The 24,418-nt window shown below is 39.6% G+C and overlaps 3 protein-coding genes across 3 annotated transcripts; 1 reads left to right on the forward strand and 2 right to left on the reverse strand.

Annotated features, from left to right (window-relative positions):
• Nucleotides 1-1,870: 1,870 nt before the first annotated feature.
• Nucleotides 1,871-23,379, reverse strand: LOC103509122. The gene is made up of 4 exons (XM_008473713.2): nt 23,320-23,379; nt 3,468-3,943; nt 3,003-3,178; nt 1,871-2,191 (listed from the first exon to the last, which is right to left on the reverse strand). The coding sequence occupies exons 2-4, from the start codon at nt 3,901-3,903 to the stop codon at nt 1,871-1,873; spliced, it is 933 nt and encodes a 310-aa protein (XP_008471935.1). The 5' UTR covers nt 3,904-3,943; nt 23,320-23,379.
• Nucleotides 9,734-11,758, reverse strand: LOC103509116. Its single transcript, XM_008473707.3, has 3 exons — nt 11,575-11,758; nt 11,031-11,206; nt 9,734-10,031 (listed from the first exon to the last, which is right to left on the reverse strand). The coding sequence occupies exons 1-3, from the start codon at nt 11,639-11,641 to the stop codon at nt 9,870-9,872; spliced, it is 405 nt and encodes a 134-aa protein (XP_008471929.1). The 5' UTR covers nt 11,642-11,758; the 3' UTR covers nt 9,734-9,869.
• LOC103509115 lies at nt 12,933-15,509 on the forward strand. Its single transcript, XM_008473706.3, has 3 exons — nt 12,933-13,114; nt 13,502-13,674; nt 15,174-15,509. The coding sequence occupies exons 1-3, from the start codon at nt 13,048-13,050 to the stop codon at nt 15,336-15,338; spliced, it is 405 nt and encodes a 134-aa protein (XP_008471928.1). The 5' UTR covers nt 12,933-13,047; the 3' UTR covers nt 15,339-15,509.
• Nucleotides 23,380-24,418: the final 1,039 nt, after the last annotated feature.

The raw sequence follows: 24,418 nt of genomic DNA on the forward strand, positions 1-24,418 counted from the left end.
TGGGTTGTTCTTGAGCGCAGATTCCAAGTTTCAAACCCCCTTCTAAAGGTCGAATCCGGCAAATAATTTATCCTGAAGGTCGTTACAATGGACCTGTCGTCTATATGCAAATTTCCAATCGGTTCTTTTATTTGTTATTTATTTTATGTAAATTACGGGTGAAGTCCTTATCTAACCAATACAATAGCAATGTCTCCTAAAGTACATACAGTAGAACCTCGATTATTTCAACTTCCATTATTTCAATTTTCTATTATTTCACCTCCAAAATCCGTTGTTGTTTTCTATCTTTCAAAGGATATCCTATCTCCTCAGAGGAAAAGATCATAGAAAGTGACCATTTCAATCTCGATCAATTCAACTACCCCCGGTCCTAATTAGTTGAAATAATCGAGGTTCTACTGTACATAGATTTACATAATTCTTCTGAAGTACATACATCTACATATATATTATTGCTCCTGGTAAATAGCCCCCAATCAATAGGACATTACGCTACCATTAGAGGTTGTTAGAGGGTAATAAATTACAGGCTGTATTCATTAGCCAAGGCAGGTACGTAGATATTCAATTAAGGCCTTGGATCTTGGATTCCTTCAACACTAGAAATTTTCGGGTTGACTAGACGCCATCTTGGATATCGAAAAACTTCCACGATTTTGTATACTAGCGCTACCAACACCCCTAGTTTTAACTTTATGAACAAAAGTTCCTTATTTTTTTCTTAAAGAGGCTTCAGGCTTCAGAACAGGAGAAATCGCGAAAGAAACTTTCACAAGGAAAATGGGGCTTTTAAAGATATTTTGGATTAGGTATCTTAAATGACTAAAGAGATAAAATTATAAGTAAGACTATTTATAAATAAATCACAGTAAATAGTTCTTGTTTATAAATATTTTACAAAACAACTAAAACATTCTCAAACGAACTGTAGAGTAAAATTTTGGAAGTTGAAGAAGAATTTGAAGGGTTAGGAAGGTGAATGGGAGAAAAAACAGAAATCAGCAATAGGTACCTTCTCGTTTTCATAAGTAGGGGCATTTAATAATTTATACATAACATACGAGTAATGATTATTTATTATGGCTTCATTAATTAATTTATTTTGTTTTACAAAAAACCCACTCTGTAGCTTAGGAGTAGGGGCGAACAGCCATAAAAGATGGGTCCAGCTTGTACGAATTCATGGGTTCATGGGCAAGAAATTTATTGGAGAAATTTTTTGTTAGGCTGAGTGCACGCCAAAGACGTCACCCGTCCATTTATCAACCAGGCACAAAGTTACTTAACGTCAATGGTAGGTAGGTATGTTGAGGACTGGAGATTCTGGACAGAGCTCTAGCCGTCCCATGAAAAATTATTGTATGGCGCATTGCGTACTTAAAGAGCTACCGGGCGTTCATAAGAAATCTTGGTCTAGCTGGCCTAGCAATAACTGTTTATTGTGTCGCATATTGCATAGTCAAAGAGTTACCAGGCGATCATAAGAAATATTCAAAATTCCAATCACCGATTTCTTTAGCCCAGACCAATGGTACCTACTGGAAGTAAACTTTTGACACCGGTAAATTGGTTTGTCCGATTGATGAAATTTTACTCAATAATTATTGGGCTTGCTTGGGGGTACCTTAGGCGCCTTTTTCCTGGGTGAGTTCTGCGGCTCACAGAAACTCTAAAGATCAAACAAAGTAAAGAAACAGCGATAAAACATCTCGGACCAGCGCGAACACTCAACACATAGTTAAAGCGCCTAATCGGAAAACAAAGCCGTGACTTTCGTTAGAACTGAATAGCTAAACCCCAAGAGGAGATTTAGCTAAAAAGAAAAAACAGATCGGAAAGTTTTGGCCACTGCACACCGCTCACTCCATCACTTTCCCAGTCCGAACTTCATAAAGATCAGCTCCTTCCCCTTGGACAGCATGTTTTCGACCGCCTGTTCGCCGCCGCCGGTGATTTCGGTCAGCTTCTGCATCAGATTCGGACTCTGGCCGCTCGCACCCTGGGCGGCGCCCTGGCCGAGCGCGGAGATTTCCGGCAAGACGGAGGGAAGGCCTTTGATCGGGGTCTTGGGCGGTTGATGATGCGGGCCGCCGGCCGGATGAAGGGGCGCCGGATTACCAGCGCGGGGAAGATCGCCTGGTCCCCCCCTCCCCACTAGGCGGTTCCCCACTTGATGCTGAAGGTCCTGCTGGGAGGGAAAGACAGGGGGGGTGATACAGGGAGGTTAGAGAGGACCTTGATCTCACATTTTGAATTGGGACAAGAAATACCTTATGCAGGGTGTTCAAAAGTTAACGTACCAGTCATACTTTTAAGGGAGTTAATAAATAAATGACAGCTCCCATCGCGTTAAAATGTGACTTTTTCCTATTTATAGGGTTAGAATGAGACTTTTTCTTTAAAGACAAGAGTCTTAATTCAACTCAATAAATTACTCTTTAAAGTTTGGTACGTTATCTTTTGGATACCCAGTATAATAAATAATGTATTGTAATGATGACTTTCTGTTTCTAAATCACAAGAGAACAGTAGACAGTCCAGCTATTGGCCTTAGGTGAACAGTGTGAAAACCACTAGCGTCCAGTAACATTCCAGTCCAGTTGTATGACTAGAATCAATTGGATTTGCATCTTCACAGAAGGTTAGAAATGTATTTTTTGTCTAAACAGACTGAAATGTGGCTGGATTTCGCTTTACACGAGGGCAGTAGCTGGACTGTGTACTGGCCGTGTGTTATCTAGCAATTTTAATAGGTATTCATTGTATAAATGATCAAATTAGATCCTATGAATGAAACATGCCAAAGCCAAGCAGTAGTAAAGATGTAGCACAAATCTAGAACTCTGGGATAGAATATCTACTGTAAGCGAGCAACAGAGGGTAAAATAATAATGGCTCTCTTTGAACAATTGGTGATTCTCATGATTTTTTTTTATTATCTCAGAAAAAACTATAAAAATTAAAAAAAAATATTGAGACTAAAACGAAGAAAATAGAACTAGAATCTTAGGATACTTGGCATCATTGTGGAGGAAGATAATGTCACTGAACTTGTACACCTCATAGTTGACAATGTTCTTAATGTTGACATTGATCTTATCATGAATGTCATCACTGTCTGTACCACTACTGTTAGCGCTGTCAGTGAATATACTCTTCAACTCAAACAATCTATGTTTGGATGTGCAAAACAACAATCAGCGGATAACGAAACAACAAAATGAGAAACTAGATACTGGAAAACTAATAAGTATTCACTTTAGTTTCTGAAATTCGACTATAAATCACTCTTCTTTCTTGAATACCCTATAAGATAGTATTAAATATTATTGTTGTCCTAATTCATAATTACACCTACTTATAATTAAAAAAAATAATACATGTGAATAATATTATTTATAAAAAAATGATGGTCTTTATTCGTTTCGTTTCATTTTTTTTTTTTTTTTAGGTAAACAATCTATTGGTGACGACACTAGAAGAGGAACTTTCCTCAGAGGAGTTCAGGCTAAAGTCTTCCCCCTCTCCTTCACTCTCGAATCCTTCATCGTCCTTCCGGAATTGGTAACCGCCCGATGTGGGCCCTGAGTTTAGATAAGTGCCTGAGCTAGGACCTGAGCTGAAATAACTGGTTGCTGTGTTGGTAATGAAACTGGTTGTACTCTTGTTGTTAGCATTACTGGGGATGGTCTTCACACTTTTTCCTGTCGAGGTTTTCTTGTTGATTTGTTTGAGTTCTATCGTGTAGTTGTCCACATCGAGTTTGAACAGATAGTAGAGTTTGTTGTTATGTTTGACTAGTTGCCTCTTGATGTTCTTGCTAATAAGGAGATGGATGTTGGATGAGTTAGTGGTCCCATTGATGACCTCCTTGCCAAGTAGAATGGTTTCGAACTCCATGATTCCTTGTGTTAAATGATGAACGAATATGGTGGCATATCTGAAACACAGAACAGTATAACAAAATAAGATTAGTCATTTCAAACACACAGTTACCTATACCACTTCACATTTTTATGAGTTACTCTGACTATTATTTGTTCAGACTCACTGTTTAACTCTTTATTACTAATAATTCACACATACATTGCCATTAATATCCAGATCAACTATAACAAGAACGAATATGGTAGCATATCTGAAACACAGAACAGTATAACAAAATAAGATTAGTCATTTTAAACACAGTTACCTACACCGCTTCACATTTTTATGAGTTACTATTATTTGTTCAGACTCACTGTTTAACTCTTTATTACTAATAATTCACACATACATTGCCATTAATATCCAGATCAACTATAACATTAGGTATTATGTGTGGGTAAGAATATGCTATTGCTACGAGAGCAGTACCAGTGACATTACTCCGTGATAGCTTGATACTAGATACCTTACTATACTACGTATAGGTTCAAGATGAGACAGGTTTCTACCATAGACAAATTGTTTTTTCCCTCTCCCATAAAATAAATAAAAAATAATGCTGATATTAATAATGATAAGCATAATAAAAATCTTGCAAAAAAAGTTGAAAAAAAACTTCATTAATGGGTTTGCCCAGGGCGGGAGCTTTTCTCCCTTGTCCACAGTTTTTAAAAGGTCACTTGACCCATTACGCTAGTCAGAGATGTGTGTACATCTGTGCTAGACTTCTGAACATGTTGATCTCATCATTATAAACATATCACACAACGTCTTCAGAAAGTTACAAGTTAGGTAGGTAGTAGGTACTAACTTATCAAATAGAGAACTTGTTTAAGTTGAGAACTTGTGAATATTAGGGGAGACTGGGGAAAAGACGGCAACTGTAACAACAGAGGGCTTATAATCCCAAAAGCGGAGAGAGAAAAACAGAATATGAGAAAGCCAGTCGTTCCGAGAACGAACCTCTTCAGAATAAAGTTTGCCCCCGGGCGGGAATCGAACCCGCGACTTGGCGCTTACAAGGCGCGCGCTACCTTCCCAGCTGACTGGCAGATGAGACTATTGGTTCATTAATTATTTTAATATTCCAGTTGTGTTTTATGTCCAAGGCTGTTTAAAGAAGCGTGCAATTAGTTGTCGCGGAAAATTTAATGCCGGTATACCGCGGATCGCTGTTATTCGTTCTCCAAAAAGGACACTTTCGTGTTGAAAATTGAACGCCAAGAAATAGTGTACAATGGGTTAATATGTTTCTTTCGGGAAACTTTTGATTTTGTTACTGCTAATATCGCCCCGAAAACGAAGAATAGGTATAGGTATGTTTTATTTGGTATCATTTTTTTTTTTTTTTTTTTTTTTTTTTTTTTTTTTTTGACTCACTTTGAGTTTGACTCGCTTTGAGTTTGACTCACTTTGAGTTTGACTCGCTTTGAGTTTGACTCACTTTGAGTTTGACTCGCTTTGAGTTTGACTCACTTTGAGTTTGACTCGCTTTGAGTTTGACTCACTTTGAGTTTGACTCGCTTTGAGTTTGACTCACTTTGAGTTTGACTCGCTTTGAGTTTGACTCACTTTGAGTTTGACTCGCTTTGAGTTTGACTCACTTTGAGTTTGACTCGCTTTGAGTTTGACTCACTTTGAGTTTGACTCGCTTTGAGTTTGACTCACTTTGAGTTTGACTCGCTTTGAGTTTGACTCACTTTGAGTTTGACTCGCTTTGAGTTTGACTCACTTTGAGTTTGACTCGCTTTGAGTTTGACTCACTTTGAGTTTGACTCGCTTTGAGTTTGACTCACTTTGAGTTTGACTCGCTTTGAGTTTGACTCACTTTGAGTTTGACTCGCTTTGAGTTTGACTCACTTTGAGTTTGACTCGCTTTGAGTTTGACTCACTTTGAGTTTGACTCGCTTTGAGTTTGACTCACTTTGAGTTTGACTCGCTTTGAGTTTGACTCACTTTGAGTTTGACTCGCTTTGAGTTTGACTCACTTTGAGTTTGACTCGCTTTGAGTTTGACTCACTTTGAGTTTGACTCGCTTTGAGTTTGACTCACTTTGAGTTTGACTCGCTTTGAGTTTGACTCACTTTGAGTTTGACTCGCTTTGAGTTTGACTCACTTTGAGTTTGACTCGCTTTGAGTTTGACTCACTTTGAGTTTGACTCGCTTTGAGTTTGACTCACTTTGAGTTTGACTCGCTTTGAGTTTGACTCACTTTGAGTTTGACTCGCTTTGAGTTTGACTCACTTTGAGTTTGACTCGCTTTGAGTTTGACTCACTTTGAGTTTGACTCGCTTTGAGTTTGACTCACTTTGAGTTTGACTCGCTTTGAGTTTGACTCACTTTGAGTTTGACTCGCTTTGAGTTTGACTCACTTTGAGTTTGACTCGCTTTGAGTTTGACTCACTTTGAGTTTGACTCGCTTTGAGTTTGACTCACTTTGAGTTTGACTCGCTTTGAGTTTGACTCACTTTGAGTTTGACTCGCTTTGAGTTTGACTCACTTTGAGTTTGACTCGCTTTGAGTTTGACTCACTTTGAGTTTGACTCGCTTTGAGTTTGACTCACTTTGAGTTTGACTCGCTTTGAGTTTGACTCACTTTGAGTTTGACTCGCTTTGAGTTTGACTCACATTGAGTTTGACTCACATTGAGTTTGACTCACTTTGAGTTTGACTCACTTTGAGTTTGACTCACTTTGAGTTTGACTCCCTTTGAGTTTGACTCACTTTGAGTTTGACTCACTTTGAGTTTGACTCCCTTTGAGTTTGACTCACTTTGAGTTTGACTCCCTTTGAGTTTGACTCCCTTTGAGTTTGACTCACTTTGAGTTTGACTCCCTTTGAGGATCCGGACTGTCGTATTTTCCTTCCGGAAACGGCGGCGATTTCAGCTCCCTCTGAAACTTATTTCACCCCTTTTTTGGTTGTTCACCTATAAACCCTGGGACTAAAGTTTCATGTTGGCGTTTTCAAGTAGCCAGATTTTGCGCACCAGTACCACGCACAATCCAGGACACGAAAGCCAACTTTTAATAGATGAAAGAAGTATGTAGTAGACACACTGGCACTCCACAATCCACTACTTCCACTAACCACTACTACACAGGTAAACCTCAGTCAAGGTCTGAAAGTTTGTTGGCGTTTTCAAATAGCCAGATTTTGCGCACAGTACTACGCACAATCCAAGACACGAAAGCCAACTTTTAATAGATGAAAGATGTATGTAGTAGACACACTGGCACTCCACAATCCACTACTTCCACTAACCACTACTACACAGGTAAACCTCAGTCAAGGTCTGAAAGTTGCCCTGATAAATCGTTTTGAACAACTTAATGCCAGAACTAACTGCTAACTCCAACAGGATCCATAATTCGATATCTGTAGTAGTTCTAATGAAACAACTGATTTTCTAAACAAATCGTTCAAATAGCATGATAAAATAATGTTTTGGTCCAAATCGGTCCAGAGAACAATCATAGCTTTAAAGCCCGGTACATGTAGGTACACTTTGGACTTTAGAAGTCTTCTAAAAGTGGGTCTTCCACAGACCGTTCCTTGTGTAACGCCACATTTGCACAAATTTCAAGTCTAAGGCCAGCCTCTCACTATCAGGTACACCTGGTCAGGTCTACGCTTGTCAGGTCTACCTGATAGTGAGTGGTTGACCTAACAGAGTGAAATTTGAGCACAAAAATCTGTCGAAAGACCCTTTGTCGAAAAAGACTATCCCTCGGGGGGCGGGGGGGTGAATACTCCAAATTATAGGCATTTGGGCCGCTGAATGTGCTCCTCCGGGGCCCCCAAATGCCCGGGCCCCGCCCCGGGACATGCTCTTTAAAGACCAAGATCGCCCAACAACACCAACAACAAAAACAACAACACCAATAAGGGAGACATGTACTAGCGTGTGACCCGGTCTTAACACTTGGGTTTAATCTATCTCTGAATTATTGTTTATGTCTCGCCTTTCATTGTTGGAATAGTATTAACACTTTCAAATACTTTAATTGTTTAATTGGTGTCAGGTTGAGGATCGATGAGATTACAGTCGCTACTAGAAGGAGATTAGGTAAGCTGTTTCAGAGACTAAAGAAGTAATTAACCCAAATAGAGGTAACTTAGGTAGCTTTGCAGAGATACCTGTGGACAACTTGAAATAAGTAGCCTGGTCACTAGCGTAGGATTAACAAGATCTTGAGGTTGTTTTGGTTTAAGAGTTGTACACAATATCGGGAATTAAACAAACTGGAGTTGTTTTTTTTCCAAAGAGGTTTGTCAGAGGGAACCATAACTGCTAAGGTCTTATAGTCCCGAAATCGAAGAGAGAAGGAAGACAGGATAGGAGAAAGCCAGCCGTTCCGAGAACGAACATTATCCCATCAGGATAAAATCCGCCCCGGGCGGGAATCGAACCCGCGGCCTAGCGCTTACAAGGCAGACGCTGTACCAAACAAGCTAACTAGGCTGGCCCTGAAGAAATACTTTCCCAAGAAGACTTTGAAATGTTGCCTGAAATCAGTAAAAAATAAACGAAATTGGATTTTACGGCATCGAACGTTTCATGAAATTCAGTGTGAAAATGTCGCGCTAACTTGAACCTTGGTTCGATCGACGAGAATTGAAAGTTTGCAATTTCGTCGACCCCGCCGGGCATCAAACCCAGACTTAGGTCAGTATGCTTCTCACCATTAACCACGGAGGTAGTTGCCAGTTTTGAAATTACAGGACGAGCCATTGATTTCACTTGGACACAGCGATCGACGAGAGTTGAAAGTTTGCAATTTCGTCGACCCCGCCGGGCATCAAACCCAGACCTAGGTCAGTATGCTTCTCACCATTAACCACGGAGGTAGTTGCCAGTTTTGAAATTACAGGACGAGCCATTGATTTCACTTGGACACAGAGACTCACCGACAAGTTTGGAACAAGTTTATCTCCAACTCCAACTTACGTTACCTGCCTCGGTGGCGTAGTGGTCAAGACACTCGCCTGGTAAACAGGAGGGCGTGGGTTCGATCCCAGCCGAGGCAGGGAATTTTATCCTCATTTATTTGAGAATTTGACCACATAATAATAGAGCTCTAAGGGTTAGGTGGTAGAGAACGCCTAAGGCGTTAACCACGCCTAGTGGTTACCTTCCACTCAAGAGTCTATTATTATTATTATTATTATTAAGTGTATTAAACTTCCTTTAACTTTAACAAGCTGGGTCCGTCCCTCCGGGAATTTTTTAGCCCGTAGTTTATTTGATCGTGATTAGAGAAAATCAGTACCTATGTACCTACCTAATTTGTTTAATATTCAGTTTATTATTATTCTTGATTTGATTTTTTGATTTTACTTTTATGTAATGATTTAAAATCAAGACTAGAGCCCGTTCTCCCTTTATCTCACTCATAATGTTCAAGTCACCCATCCATTTATTGGCCTTTCTCGGCGTAGCTTTACACAGGTGAAAACCGGTCTCAAATTATCGACTGAACTGTTATCTAAAACTTTCTCGCTTTGAGTTCATAGGTCGTCGCGACAAATTTCAAGATCAGAGCTCATTTGTGTTAGAAAATGTGAAAAAAATCCCCCCAAAACCGTTTTTTCGGTTTTTTTTTGGCTTTACGGTTCTCTGGACAAAATTTGCACCACCATTTTCGTGATCCTGGTAAAAAGACCTTTAATTTGATATATAGGTCGACCATAGAAGGAGGAGGAGGTGAAGGTGGAGGAGGAGGAGACGGAGAAAAATAATAAATCGAATAAAAAGTCCACAATATTTCGGTCATAAAGAAGGCCAAATAATAAATACACCTTTTAATGTAGTATAAATAGGCTTTATTAAGTACCTATGGCAGTAAAATTGAAAGGTTTCTTGGCTTTTTTCTGAAGAGGTGCGGGGCTTCTTTCATGAACGCCCTCAATTAACAGTCCGGTAAGTCCGGGCAAAATTAGATCTTCTTGTACAAAGTACAATCGAAGGGAGCATTGTCCTTGGTTTCGCTGTAGATATTTAGTACAGTCCTCAAATTTAGATCCTTCATTTCGACCTCAATGTGGCATACCTTATTAACGCAGTCAGCATTGCCTATGATTTTGACAAAGTCTGCCGCCTGGGGGAAGAAAAATAAAACATACATACAGGCTAAAATGCTAAAAATCACTTTTAGGGAATCAGGTTACCCTAAAATGGATATTTAAACCCATTTCCCTATTTTGAAAATTTGGACCGATTATAAATTTGGATAATACGAGTCAATGTGTAAAATGCTTCTTTTTCTTCGCCTTTTCCCGTGTTCAGACGGTTTTACATGATCAAAACGATTGTCCGGCCCAGTTGCTTGACAGGCATGCTTGATCGTCTACAGGACCCTTGTTGCCCGACACTCTCACTCAGACCTCGGTCTGTCAGACTGTCTGAGTGTGATTAGTTGGCATGACACAGTTAACAGTGGCCTCCTCAGTCGACACAAACTTGAGCTATTTTTTGCTAAAGTTTTAGACGAGGAGGATTCAGCTCTAGTTAGTTAAAAGTGTCTGTGGTAAGATCAGGCATTCAGGCAATGGGTGACGTCAAAGAAAGCCGTCTTCAGCAGATTGTCAAAGTTTTATCGTCCTGAAGACTAGAATTCGATGCCGAGACGTCCAAACCAAGGTACTTGCCAAATATAAGTCCAAGAAAATTTTATGTTAAGTGTGAGTCTTGGCAAACCAAAAATCTCATTTAACCCTTTCACCCCTAAACGGACAATACGTCCCACAGAAACATGACTTTTAAAATGGGATGTATCATCCCAGACCTAACGAAAAAATTCCGTTCTCAGTGTTTTTTAAATGTTGGTTGGCAAACCAAAAATCTCATTTAACCCTTTCACCCCTAAACGGACAATAACGTCCCACAGAAACATGACTTTTAAAATGGGATGTATCATCCCAGACCTAACGAAAAAATTCCGTTCTCAGTGTTTTTTAAATGTTGCTTTGTGATCTAAGACTTCAGTAAAATTCACTTGGCTAACTTGTCTGGTTCTGTCTCCAGATCGATTTCTGTTCAGTAGTCCTAGGAGGATTAAATGACACAGTTATGTTTCCTTACCGCATAATTTCCTTACCTTACCCTTACAGAAAAGTGATATCTGAACCATACTTATATCATCATTGGTACAGTACTTCGGTTCGGACTCGGTATGGGTACAAATAAAGTGCCCATAACCCCTAAGAGCATCAATAACGGTGGAGATGTTAGTATAGCCTTGTGGTGGAGGTGGGAACTTGGGAATCTCCGCCCCTGAAAGCGATATAAAAGACATTAATGTTAGCCCAGTGCACTGAAGATGAATGTCGGAAGCCCTATCCAAAGACTGGGTTCCGGAACTCTCATACAGAACTTTTTTATATATTTCAAAATGTTCTAAGCAATTTTCGTATATGAAACAATAAATAAATTACCAAATGGCCAAACTCTATATCAGGAAGTTTGACACTTTAATGTAACTTGGGAGTTTCATTCGATTTTTCCCCTCGAATGTCCTGTATAGGCAATGTAATTAAAGTAGAGTTTTCCCACACCACAGGACACGATAGTGAGAACGGGCTCTAAGGCTCTTAAAACTGACTTTACAAGTTGGATTTAAATTTAATACAAACTTTACAAACCTCCGCAAGTGAAAATGGCTATCAAAGCGATAGGAAGAACAACACCAATTTTACCAAATAAAACCATGATGAACTGATTGTAAATGCTGATTTTATAGTAACTGAATAACTACTGTAGTTATACCGATAATACAACTACAACGATAATACAACTACAACTGACGAGTTACGGTCCTCGCAGTGGAATTTATACAACTCTTTTACTTTCCACTCTCTTTTGAATCAATAGAAAACCATACTGCGTCAACAAAAAGAGGAAAAATGTGTTTTTTGTTCGTTGAGAACAATACTGCGCCAACATCGACAGACGAAAATGTGTTTTTTATGCACATAAAGACATACATATTTTTGATAGTCTTGAGAAAAAAGATGTGAAAATCAAAAATCCGTTTGATTTCTTGCAATATTTTGCATCGATATTAATATTGAGGGGTGATCTGGAAAAAGGCAGTAACGTTACTTTTTAGGAGTCTGCATAGCAAATTTTGTTCTGAGCACGACTGTGAAAGAATCATCTTTCTATCTCTTCTCTACGACAAGTTATGGCCAACTTTGTAAGCCCTGTAACATAGTGTTCATTTGGGAAAATCAAAAGTTTAAAGTTTCATGGAATAACTTACCACTCTCAAGTATGGAGAAGAAATCACTCTTAAGGTGTGGCCACACATAGTCAACCTGCCAGCATCGACATCAATCGATGTCGAATGAACCGTCCACACTGCCTTGACAACGTAGTAGAGGAGGAGAACTATCGATAGTTTTTTTTATTAAATATTTTCCTTGTTTCTAAAGGTCTTATCCCCCAAAAAGATCTAATACGAACAGACTTTCATTGGACAAAGAAACCAACACAAGAGGAAGAATTTTGATCAACCTATTGATAACTCACATGGACTATACATTCTTAATGGAAGGACACCAGGCGATGTTCTGGGTAGTTTTACCTTCATCCGTGGAAAAGCTAAAAGCGTGATTGATTACGTATGTACCAATCAAGAAAACATAGACAAAATTATGAATTTAAAAACCCTGGAAACACCAGAACAAAATTTGCTATCCAAAAATGCTCCTAAAAAGTAACGTTACTGCCTTTTTCCAGATCACCCCTCAATAAATTAATATCGATGCAAAATATTGCAATAAATCAAACGGATTTTTGATTTTCACACCTTTTTTCTCAAGACTATCAAAAATATGTATATCTTTATGTGCATAAAAAACACATTTTCGTTTGTCGATGTTGGCGCAGTATTGTTCTCAACGAACAAAAAACACATTTTTCCCTATTTTTGTTGACGCAGTATGGTTTTCTATTGATTCAAAAGAGAGTGGAAAGTAAAAGAGTTGTATAAATTCCACTGCGAGGACCGTAACTCGTCAGTTGTAGTTGTATTATCGTTGTAGTTGTATTATCGGTACAACTACAGTAGTTATTCAGTTACTATAAAATCAGCATTTTCTAATCAGTTCATCATGGTTTTATTTGGTAAAATTGGTGCTGTTCTTCCTATCGCTTTGATCGCCATTTTCACTTGCAGAGGTTTGTAAAGTTTGTATTAAATTTAAATCCAACTTATAAAGTCGGTTTTAAGAGTCTTAGAGCGCGTTCCCACTACATGTCGGTCGGAAAAAATCGTGTCCTGTGGTGTGGGAAAGCTCTACTTTAATTACATTGCCTATACAGAACATTCGGGGGTGAAAAATCGGGTGGAACACCCAAGTTACATTAAAGTGTCAAACTTCCTGATATAGAGTTTGGCCATTTGGTAATTTATTTATTGTTCCACATACGAAAATTGCTTAGAACATTTTGAAATATATAAAAAAAGTTCTGTATGAGAGTTCCGGAACCCAGTCCTTGGATAGGGCTTCCGACATTCATCTCAGTGCACTGGGCTAACATTAATGTCTTTTATATCGCTTTCAGGGGCGGAGGTTCCCAAGTTCCCCTCTCCACCACAAGGCTATACTAACATCTCCACCGTCATTGATGGTCTTGGGGGTTATGGACAGTTTATTTGTACCCCTAGCGAGACCGAACCAAAGTACTGTACCAATAATATAAGTATGGTTGAGATAAAAATTTACTGTAATGGTAAGGTAAGGAAACATAACTGTGTCATTTAACCCTTTCACCCCGACTTATTTTAGGAAGAAATAAACCTTCTGCCAGCCTAGTTAGCTTAGTTGGTAATGCGTCTGCCTCGTAAGCGCTAGGCCGCGGGTTCGATTCCCGCCCGGGGCGGATTTTATCCTGATGGGATAATGTTCGTTCTCGGAACGGCTGGCTTTCTCCTATCCTGTCTTCCTTCTCTCTCCGATTTCGGGACGATAAGACCCTAGAGTTACAGTTCCCTCTGTCAAACCTCTTAAAAAAAAAAAAAAAAAAAAAAAAAAAAAAAAAAAAAAAAAAAAACAAAAAAACAAAACTCTTTTTCTTTACTAGACTTCTACGAAGATTTATGTCCTCCTAGGACTACTGAACAGATATCGATCTGGAGACAGAACCAGACAAGTTAGCCAAGTGAATTTTACTGAAGTCTTAGATCACAAAGCAACATTTAAACAAGCGGGGTCCGTCCCGCCGGGAATTTTTCGGTCTTGGTTAAAGAAAATCAGTATTTATGTACCTACCTATTTTATTTAATATTCAGTTTATTATTATTCTTGATTTGATTTTTTGATTTTACTTTCATGTAATGATTTAAAATCAAGACTAGAGCCCGTTCTCCCTTTATTCCCAATGTAATGTTTAAGTCACCCATCCATTTATTGTCCTTCTTCGGCGTAGCTTAACATAGATTACGCTAAAACCGGTCTTAAATTAACGACTGAAGTGTTATCTAAAACTTTCTCGCTTTGAGTTCATAGGTCGTCGCGACAAATTTCAAGATCAGAGCTCATTTGTGTGAGAAAATGTGAAAAAAATCCCCCAAAAACCAGTTTTCTCGGTTTTTTGGCTTTATGGTTTTTAGGACAAAATTTGCACCACCATTTTCGTGTTCCTGATAAAAAGACCTTTAATTTGATATATAGGTCGACCAGGTTTGGACAAGTCCTTCTATGGGAACAGACAGACAGACAGACACACAGACGACACCGAAGCGAATACAATAGTCCGTCCACTATACCTTTTATTATTAGTAATAATAAAGGAAGGACGGACTAAAAACGAGGACCAACGGAATTTTTCTTTTTCTTCTACGACTTATCGAACCCGCGGCCTAGCACTTACAAGGCGGACGCACTACCCTCCAAGCTAACTAGGCTGGCAGACAAGTTGACACCCCGACCCCACACCACTGAGTCATGCATAGAATCAACGAGGTTAAGCAACGCTGAGCAGGTACACTGATCAAACTTAATTACCCTACTTTCCTTCAGTAATGATTAGAATCGGACAACTTTGAAACGAATGAAAAGAGTTGTTCTGAAAAACCAATAAATGGAAACTTATAAAATAAATAAATAAAATATAATCGGTCCAAATTTTCAAAATAGGGAAATGGGTTTAAATATCCGTTTTAGGGTAACCTGATTCCCTAAAAGTGATTTTTAGCATTTTAGCCTGTATGTATGTTTTATTTTTCTTCCCCCAGGACGCATCAGACTTTGTCAAAATCATAGGCAATGCTTCCTGCGTTGATAAGGTATGCCACATTGAAGTCCAAATGAAGGATCCAAATTTGATGGCTGTACTAAATATCTACAGCGAAACCAAGGACAATGCCCCCTCCTATTGTACTATGTACAAGAAGGTCTAATTTTGCCCGGACTTACCGGACTGTTAATTGAGGGCGTTCATGAAAGAAGCCCCGCACCTCTTCAGAAAAAAAACAGGAAACCTTTCAATTATACTGTCATAGGTACTTAATAAAGCCTATTTATACTACATTAAAGGTGTATTTATTATTTGGCCTTCTTTATGACCGAAATATTGTTGACTTTTTATTCGATTTATTATTTTTCTCCGTCTCCTCCTCCTTCACCTTCACCTCCTCCTCCTTCTCCTCCTCCTTCTTCTACCCATCCCGTAGTACGCCTCCCATCAGATGGGAGATAAGAGACACAATACTTCCCATTTAGGTGCTGGGTCAACACGAGAACACTACGCGTATCTTTTCGGGAGTCTGCATTTTCGGATAGCAAATTTTCCTCTGAACACAACTGTGAAAGAAACATCTTTCTATCTCTTTTCTACGACAAGTTAATATGGCCACGTTCTTGGAGCTTTTTTCTTTTCTTCTTCTTCTTCTTCAGTGAAAATTGTGTTTACTCTCAATCTTGTAAATGTTAACCAAGCCTTAACATAATTATGTCTGTATCTACCTTCAATACAAACATCAAGCCACGCGCTGTAATAAGTACCAAGTACTGTAGTAAGCAACAAGTACTTACGCTTACTCAAGTATGAGCGTATTAAGTGCTTTACTCACCTGAATTTGAACGATTAACTCCAAGTCTGAATATTTATGACAGCATAAACTGAAGCACAGGTCTGTCTGAATATTTATGGCAGGACAATTATATGGATTAGGTACACAAGACACATAGCTGACTGCATTCAAACTTGTCAGTGGTGTAGGTGAAAAGTTAGACTCGTGTGGTCTGTGTCGTAACGTGCCCGTAGTATGTCTATCATAAGAGATGGGCGAAATAGTATGTAGGTACAATACCTAGAATGACCAAACTTTTTTTTCTAAGAGGTTTGATAAATAAAAGAGGGAGCTGTAACTGCTAATGTCTTATCGTCCTGAAATCGAAGGGAGATGGAAGACGGGATAGGAGAGAGCCAACCGTTCCGAGAACGAACATTATCTATTCACAATAAAATCCGTCCCGGGCGGAAATCGAACCCGCGGCCTAGCACTTAACTAGGCTGGCTGCCAAGTTGACACCCCGACCCCACACCACTGAGTCATGCATAGAATCAACGGGGTTAAGCAACGCTGAGCAGGTACACTGATCAAACTTAATTACCCTACTTTCCTTCAGTAATGATTAGAATCGGACAACTTTGAAACGCCATCAAAGCATCTTGATCCATTATGAAGAATCTGGTGTGAGAAGCACACGACTTTCTATGGAGGTACTTACATATTTGGCACATTAGGACGGTCACTCAAGCTCCGACCTCCGACTGTCTAAAGCTGTGTCCACACATAGTCGTACGTCGACCATCGATCGACAAGATGAAGAGGTGAATCTATGTTGTCAAGGCAGTGTACGGTTTCAGTCGACATCGATTGACCATCGATCGACGGCGTCAACTATGTGTAGACATAGCTTTACAGACCTATGGTAAGTGTACCATTTATTCGCCCACCTAAAAAACGTACCATTTATTGGCCCACCTGTACCATACGCCACATAAGTCTGAACTGGACGAACTTTTTCAAGATCCAATTTCATCACAAGAAAGGGCTTAAAGACTGCTATCGAACCAGTGCTATTCAAAAATTGTAGTCATAAAAACAAAAATTAGAAAAATAAATGTGGGCAGGTGGGCCAATAAATGGTACGTTTTTTAGGTGGGCGAATAAATGGTACACTTACCCTACATACCTATATGTATATTACAAAGCTGTGGTGAAACAGAGACAGAGAGAGAGAGAGAGAGAGAGAGAGAGAGAGAGAGAGAGAGAGTTATTATTATTATGTGTTTTTTTTTTTTTTTTTTTTTTGCCCATTCAAGAATGAGTGGTCCTGCCTACGTAATGTAATGGAAAGTAAAGACTAAAAGATCAAAGTGCGATTTTGCAAGTATAAAGTTGAATTAATCGTTTTTTTTTTTTTTTTTTTTTTACCTTTCAGTATGTAGTAAATTCCTACCTACCTATGTACCTGATTGTGGACATTTTTGCTGGTTTGGTCAGTTGGGTCAGGTATTCAACCTATGCCATTTGATTCATAAGGATTCATTTGCAGGTATCAGGAATGTATCAATAGATCAACCTTATGGTATAGGTTTACGCTGACATAGATTGAAATTAGTAGGTAAGTATTTGGGTACCTACAGGTTATATTATTGAAGAAATAGGGACTCAGAGGAGATCATTTGTGCGACTGTGGATCTATCCAGGACGAGGCCCATCTTTTCTCGTCGTCTGTCCAAACGTAGGTGCACTGAGAAAAAAACTAGGGTGCCGGAAGCCTAACCGAGTGACTGTGGGTGCCGGAACTCTAATATTGAACTCTATATCAGGAAGCTCAACACTCTATAGGCCCACCCCTAAATAGTGGGAAGTAACTCAATGATAGAGTTCTTCCACCCTAAGTTTCATAAATCTGTGGCACTCCACATGAGTATTTTATTTATTTACTTGGTTTTATAATGTAAGATTCTCAGTGTACCTATTACCTATAACAAGTAGTCAGGTACGATTAATAAAAACAAACCTCTACTTAAGTTTATCGGGAAGATCTACAAGGTTAAGACCTAAAGTATTTGAGGCTACTATTATGGGATCCAAATCAGCAATGTAGGGCTATAAGTACTTGTATGTTATCTAGGCAATTATTTTGCAGGTAGTGTCTAATTTGAATTAGATCTGATATGGTATTTCCTAGCCGGTAGGTACCTAGTAGGTAGGTACTACCTACCTACCTACCTACCTGTGGTGTAGGATTAGGATCTAACCTTGTTCAAAGTCACATCTCCCATGTACCTATGTAGGTTTGAGTAAGTAGGTATTAAGTTGTAAGACCAATACAGTATGGTCCCTAAAGTCCTTGTTGACCCCTTGCAAATTTTGAACTTATTTTGGTAAGTTATAAATCCTGCTTTTTTTAACTGTTTAATTCAATGCCACTGTACCTATAACTCTTATTGTTTTTAGTGACCAAGCGTTTCATCCAGTGGCTTAGCGTGGTCTAAATTCAAGTGTAGGGCGTGTACGGCTCATGGACAGGTCTACCAAGTCCCATCACAGTACATGCCATTAATATTTATCGGCATTAGATTTAACTTTTGAGTTGTATGGCCGCCATACATACACGCTACGCCACTGGTTTCATCCTCTATTTGGCAGGGCGAAAAGCTATCCGCCTCTTCATATCAACCTTACCCAGCCTGAGTGCTGAGTGGTGCTGGCACTGCTGGCGCGGCACTGCCGGGAAAAGCCAGGAGCACGCGATTGCTCCAACCCTAATGGCCACTAATCCAGATTCACACCGCCCGCAAAAGTTGCTCAGTGACCCAGTGGGAACTAGTATTAAGGAGCGCGGCAGCGCTCCGCTCCGCCTGGTCAAGAGAGTTTGAACGCGCTACTAGAGATACAACTAACGATCGACACTTCTACCTTCCGTGATGGAAAATTGGAAACAGGTGCGTTCAATGATTCAACTTACCATCGCCAATTCCGGGACACACTGTATACTGTGATGCATTGTATACCTATTGAAGACGATTTAAAACGTTAACTAGGAGGTAGTATGTTGCACGACGCAATTCTAACTTATTTTGTCTGCTAGGAACATCAGGTGTGGGTCACACTGTATACTGTGATGCATTGTATATTGAAGACGATTTAAAACGTTAACTAGGAGGTAGTATGTTGCACGACGCAATTCTAACTTATTTTGTCTGCTAGGAACATCAGGTGCACAAGGCGGACATTTCGCGAACTGTAAGTGAATTTCAAGTTTTAACTTGACGATCTATCAGTATAAATCTGTGTCCTTGACGATCTATCAGTATAAATCTGTGTCCTTGACGATCTATCAGTATAATTCTGTGTCCTTGACGATCTATCAGTATAAATCTGTATCCACACATGGTCGACGGCGATCGATGTCGATTGTCTACTGAAACCGTTCACACTGCCTCGACAACATTCAGCTCGTCGTTCGACGGGCGTATGTGTGAACACAGCTCAACATCCCATTTTATGAACAAAAATTCTCGCTCTCGTAAGTCAGACTGCCAGTGTCAGTCTAGTGAACTTTGAGGGCAGTGCGTCTGCCTTGTAAGCGCTAGGCCGCGAGTTCGATTCCCGCCCGAGGCGGATTTTATCCAAAACAGATAAAGTTCGTCCTCGGAACGGCTGGCTTTTTCCTATCCTGTTTTCCTTCTCTCTTCACTTTAGGGAGATAAAACCTTAGCAGTTACAGTTCTCTCTCGAACCTGTGACTTAGCGCTTACGCAGAGGCCAGGTGTGTTTACTATTAGACACTAGTATATTGCGTGTCCTCCAGTTCATCTAATGTTCGTCTGTGCTCAGTTCACACGGAATTTATGTCACTTCAAGGTCATGGGAAATTGAGGGTAGTGCGTCTGCCTTGTAAGCGCTAGACCGCGAGTTCGATTCCCGCCCGGGGCGGATTTTATCCAAAACAGATAAAGTTCGTCCTCGGAACGGTTGGCTTTTTCCTATCCTGTTTTCCTTCTCTCTTCACTTTAAGGAGATAAAACCTTAGCAGTTACAGTTCTCTCTCGAACCTGTGACTTAGCGCTTACGCAGAGGCCAGGCGTGTTTACTATTAGACGCTAGTATATTGCGTGTCCTCCAGTTCATCTAATGTTCGTCTGTGCTCAGTTCACACGGAATTTATGTCACTTCAAGGTCATGGGAAATCAGATTTTCCTCTTCGCAACTTCGTTTGTCAAAAAAATCTAATCTCCCATCTCCTCCCATCCATCAACTAAGTTAATTACTTCCACTTATGCATCAAGTAAATCTCCACTTATGCGTAATCTGAGTTATTTCCACTTATGCATCAGCTAAATTATCTCCACTTATGCTGAGCTACCTATCTTTACTTATGCATAAAATGAGTTGACTCACATAAACTGAGTTATATCCACTTATTTGTAAAATGATTTGACTCACATAAACTGAGTTATATCCACTTAGGTATAAAATGAGTTGACTCACATAAACTGAGTTATATCCACTTAGGTATGTATAAAATGAGTTGACTCACATAAACTGAGTTATCTTCAGTTATTCATCTACTGAGGCCCTTTGCGTCCTATAATCCGGAGGACGTACCTTTTTTTTTTTTTTTTTTTTTTTTTTAGGGGTTTGAACAGGGGAAATTATTTTATTTTTTTTTTTTTTTGGTCGGTTTTTTTTTTTTTTTCCTCAGGTTCCTAGCGCTTACAAGGCAGACGCACTACCAACTAAGCTAACTAGGCTGGCGAGGACGTACCTAATCCTATCTATCTATCTATCATCTATTATATTCAAGTGGTGCTCGTCAACTTCTTGGTCGTAACCACCAGAGATGTACCCAATTGAAGAAACGTGTGTCTACATAAGAGACTGTAAATACTGTTGTAATCGAGGCCTAGCTCTCAAGGTGTGTCCACACATACTCGACCGACCGTCGACCGATGTCGATTGACGCGATGGCCGGTCGACTATATGCGGACACATCTTTACAGGACAGACACGTTACCTTTCAGGCTAACTGGGGTGATTTTTAGTCTTAGTTGGCAGTAGAAATAATGGCCGCCTCTCAAGCTGAAAGCGTCTGACAGACCGCGGTCTCACTGAACCTGAGTCTGTCAGACGGTCAGACCGTGTGTGGCGGAAAAAGCTTGAGACCTAGGTCCCTCAGACTATCTGACAGACCTATTATTATTATGTTAAGGCGGTCTCTTCCTGATCCCTGATGTGCCTTGTCCATTTTGGTTTAGGACTATTGCACTGCCTATCTGACAGACCTAAGTCTCTCAGACTCACGCTAAGACTGTGAGTGGCCGGTACTGGAAGGCCTTTTCAACGTTTTAGGGTGGCCTCTTACGGCTGTGATTTCAGCCTGCGGCGAACTAACGGCGTTCTCGGAACGACTTTCTGAGTGTCCCGAACTGTCTTCTCCTCCTTTCTTCGATTTCGGAACGATTTTAAGAGCTCCTTTGGAAACTGGAGTAAATTTCTTCCACTCGAGTGGCATAATAGGCAAAGACCTTGTTTAGACTGCGGGGTAAAGGGACTTTTCAGTCCTATCCCAACAGGATAAACAAGGTCTATTCTACCCTAGTAGGTATCCGTCAGTGAAGTACAACACCTCTGTTTATAAGGTGAGGTACTAGATACTTCTTGCACATGACCATGTTTATTTTTACTTTACATTCTGATACGTACTCAGGGGCGGTCACTGGGAGGATCAACCGGTGTCATTTGCCCCAAGCCTGGGCTCCTCGAAGGAAGTGGAGCCAGCAAGTTTTTATTTATTTGGCCCATTGTTGTGTCGATGCCGGCCACTCACGCTCAGACCGCCTGACGGGAATAGGTCTATGTCTGTCACACGGTTCGACTATCTGACATGGGTTCATCAGACAGTTGAAACGTGTGTGGCGGAAAAGATTCTGACCTATAGGTCTGTCAGCCAGTCTGAGAGAAGTGGGTCTCTCAGATCGTCTGAGTGGCTCGGAGTAACCCCCCCGGTTGGAGTTTGTACACGGCCCTGTCTCTGATAATCAGAGATCACGTCTAATAAGGTGTTTGCGCAATCTTGCTCCAGTTAGTGTACCACCTAAACTTGAGAGCTCTTAAGTGTAAAGTGACTAGAGAGTAAACTTCATAGCTTCATACCCTCAAGCCCGTTCTGATCCATAATCTGGAAATTATTGCCAATCTTCGTGCTGCAAATTTTTTCAACACTCCAACTCGCAAAAAATAATAATAATAATAATAATAATAATAATAATAATAAAATATATAACAACAACAACTTTGCCAGGTACAACAACAAAAACACAACAACCTAGGTTCAACAACAAAACTGAGCACTGTATTACCGTAAAAGGTTAGTATTCCGAACAGATTGATAGGGTGATAAATTGAGGTTGAAAGCACTAGAGACGATTAAATTAAATTGAGACACTAGCAAAAGGAAATAAGAAAAGGTCTTATAGCCCCATTGAATTGAAGAAAGAAGCTTGACCTGATATTAGAAAGCTAGCCGTTCCGAGAACAAACCGAGGAAGAAAGCTATCAATAAAAAGAATGAAAGAAAGCTAGCCATCAATTAACATCAATACACAAATACCAGACTCGAATATTGAATACATCATCAAAAAGAGTATCTAGGTATGTATCCTACATAAAGGTACACAACAATACAATGTTTATTTCGTGTATAATTCCATTTGAAAGGTGAATATCTCGAGAACCGTTTGAGCACAAACGATGACTTTTACAGCACAAACGATCATACAAACACTAAAATGCCGGTATAGCCATATCGGAATTTCTGTGGAACCCTTCTTCTTGTGTACCCTGTATATTTTAATGTTTTTAATGTACAGATATAAAAAGTGTAGGTACATAATACTCTTTAACCTGATTTCAGTGTACAGGTACCACGTTATAGGTACATAATATACATAACATACATATTTACATATAGTAGCTACATATTATGTAGATACATACATACATATTCTGAATTGTCGAGTTAATCGGAGTAATTGGTAAACTCTCTATTTTACCCGCATTACTAGAGGCGGCATCATAGGTGAAAGATATAGGGGACAATGGAGGTTGCGGGACTCTAAAGCTGTGTCCACACGTAATAAACGCCGTCGCGTCGATCGACGGTGTCGACTATGTGTGGACACAGCTTTCCATTCCTTAAATTAAATTACATTAAGGAGCGCGGTACCGCTCCGCCCGCCAAGTCAAGAAAGTTTGACCGCGCTACTAGAGATATACGCGACAGGGAAAGTAGCCGTTTTCAGACAACTACAAATGATGGATATTATGTACCTACCTAAATGAAAATAATTAAACTTACCTTATGATTTGAGGCTACCATAAAATTTGCCAATCACAATTCACATGAATAGGACCATCTGAAACAAGAAAATAATGTTTATCGGTTAATTGCAAATATTTCAACGGGTTACTTTCTGGTGTTCTCGTGTTGACCCAGCACCTAATTGGTGATTCTCATGATTTTTTTTTATTATCTCAGAAAAAACTATAAAAATTAAAAAAAATATTGAGACTAAAACGAAGAAAAATAAATACGACTATACGTATTACGTAAGACCATATCATGATTCATGTTGAAAAACTGAAATTTCTTGGCACTTAACTTTCGGGCACCAGAATGGTTTTTGGGTGTAAAATGAATAAGACCAGAGACCTAATGGTTGCTAATAACTTTAATAACAGTCGTAAGGAACAATGCTATTAATTAATAAATGCATTGTTCTTCAATTATTACATACCAGTGTAGAATTGTGTACATGAAGATATTAGACGATCAGGAAGCTATCATCAATGACCAGTCAGGTAAAGTGAACAGTCAGGTGGTAACAGAATGTTTGCTAAATTTCTTCAACTTCGGACAACCGTTTCATCAAAATCGGGCCAACCGTTTAAGACGTTAGGAAAAAAAAAACTTGGAAAACGTAACGTAATGCACAAGAGCAAATCCTCTGAATTCTGAATCTCCTGGAAATTCCAAGGCAAACTGCCTTCTCGTTACGTGAGCTCACGTGAGGGTAGTGTGTTTCTACCTTAAGTCGTAAGTAATACAGGTATCTAATGGTGGGTCCAGACTTGTGCAATGCAACGTGCAAAGCATTTGCATTGCACGTTGCACGTAAAATCAAATCTGACGAATGCGAACGTTTTTCATGTATCCGAGAAACGCACATCAAAGACATTCGCCAGAAAACCGCCAACCTCTCGGATACCCACAAACGTTTGCTACAATGTTCAAAAAACTTTGCTGCAACTTTCTCAAACACGTCCAAACTAACGAATTTCATTGCATTGCACGTTGCATTGCAAGTCGGACCCACCATAATATAAGTCGTTGTACAGTGGTAAATAGATACATAGCTAGCTTGACAACCAAGAGGTGTGATCCTGCGTGTAAATCC

This window comes from Diaphorina citri, unplaced genomic scaffold (assembly GCF_000475195.1).
Source record: "Diaphorina citri unplaced genomic scaffold, Diaci psyllid genome assembly version 1.1 scaffold469, whole genome shotgun sequence".
NCBI classification, from domain to species: Eukaryota; Metazoa; Arthropoda; class Insecta; order Hemiptera; family Psyllidae; genus Diaphorina; species Diaphorina citri.

Bases quoted from the DNA above. Each gene is read 5' to 3' on its own strand.
- LOC103509115 (XM_008473706.3), top strand. From the start codon at position 13,048: ATGGTTTTATTTGGTAAAATTGGTGCTGTTCTTCCTATCGCTTTGATC. The intron at 13,115-13,501 runs GTTTGTAAAGTT...TATCGCTTTCAG, and splicing joins CGCCATTTTCACTTGCAGAG to GGGCGGAGGTTCCCAAGTTC. The intron at 13,675-15,173 runs GTAAGGAAACAT...TTCTTCCCCCAG, and splicing joins AAATTTACTGTAATGGTAAG to GACGCATCAGACTTTGTCAA.
- LOC103509116 (XM_008473707.3), bottom strand. From the start codon at position 11,641: ATGGTTTTATTTGGTAAAATTGGTGTTGTTCTTCCTATCGCTTTGATA. The intron at 11,207-11,574 runs GTTTGTAAAGTT...TATCGCTTTCAG, and splicing joins AGCCATTTTCACTTGCGGAG to GGGCGGAGATTCCCAAGTTC. The intron at 10,032-11,030 runs GTAAGGAAATTA...TTCTTCCCCCAG, and splicing joins CACTTTTCTGTAAGGGTAAG to GCGGCAGACTTTGTCAAAAT.
- LOC103509122 (XM_008473713.2), bottom strand. From the start codon at position 3,903: ATGGAGTTCGAAACCATTCTACTTGGCAAGGAGGTCATCAATGGGACC. The intron at 3,179-3,467 runs ATAGATTGTTTA...GCACATCCAAAC, and splicing joins CTCTTCTAGTGTCGTCACCA to ATAGATTGTTTGAGTTGAAG. The intron at 2,192-3,002 runs GTTCTATTTTCT...TTTCCCTCCCAG, and splicing joins CCAAGTATCCTAAGATTCTA to CAGGACCTTCAGCATCAAGT.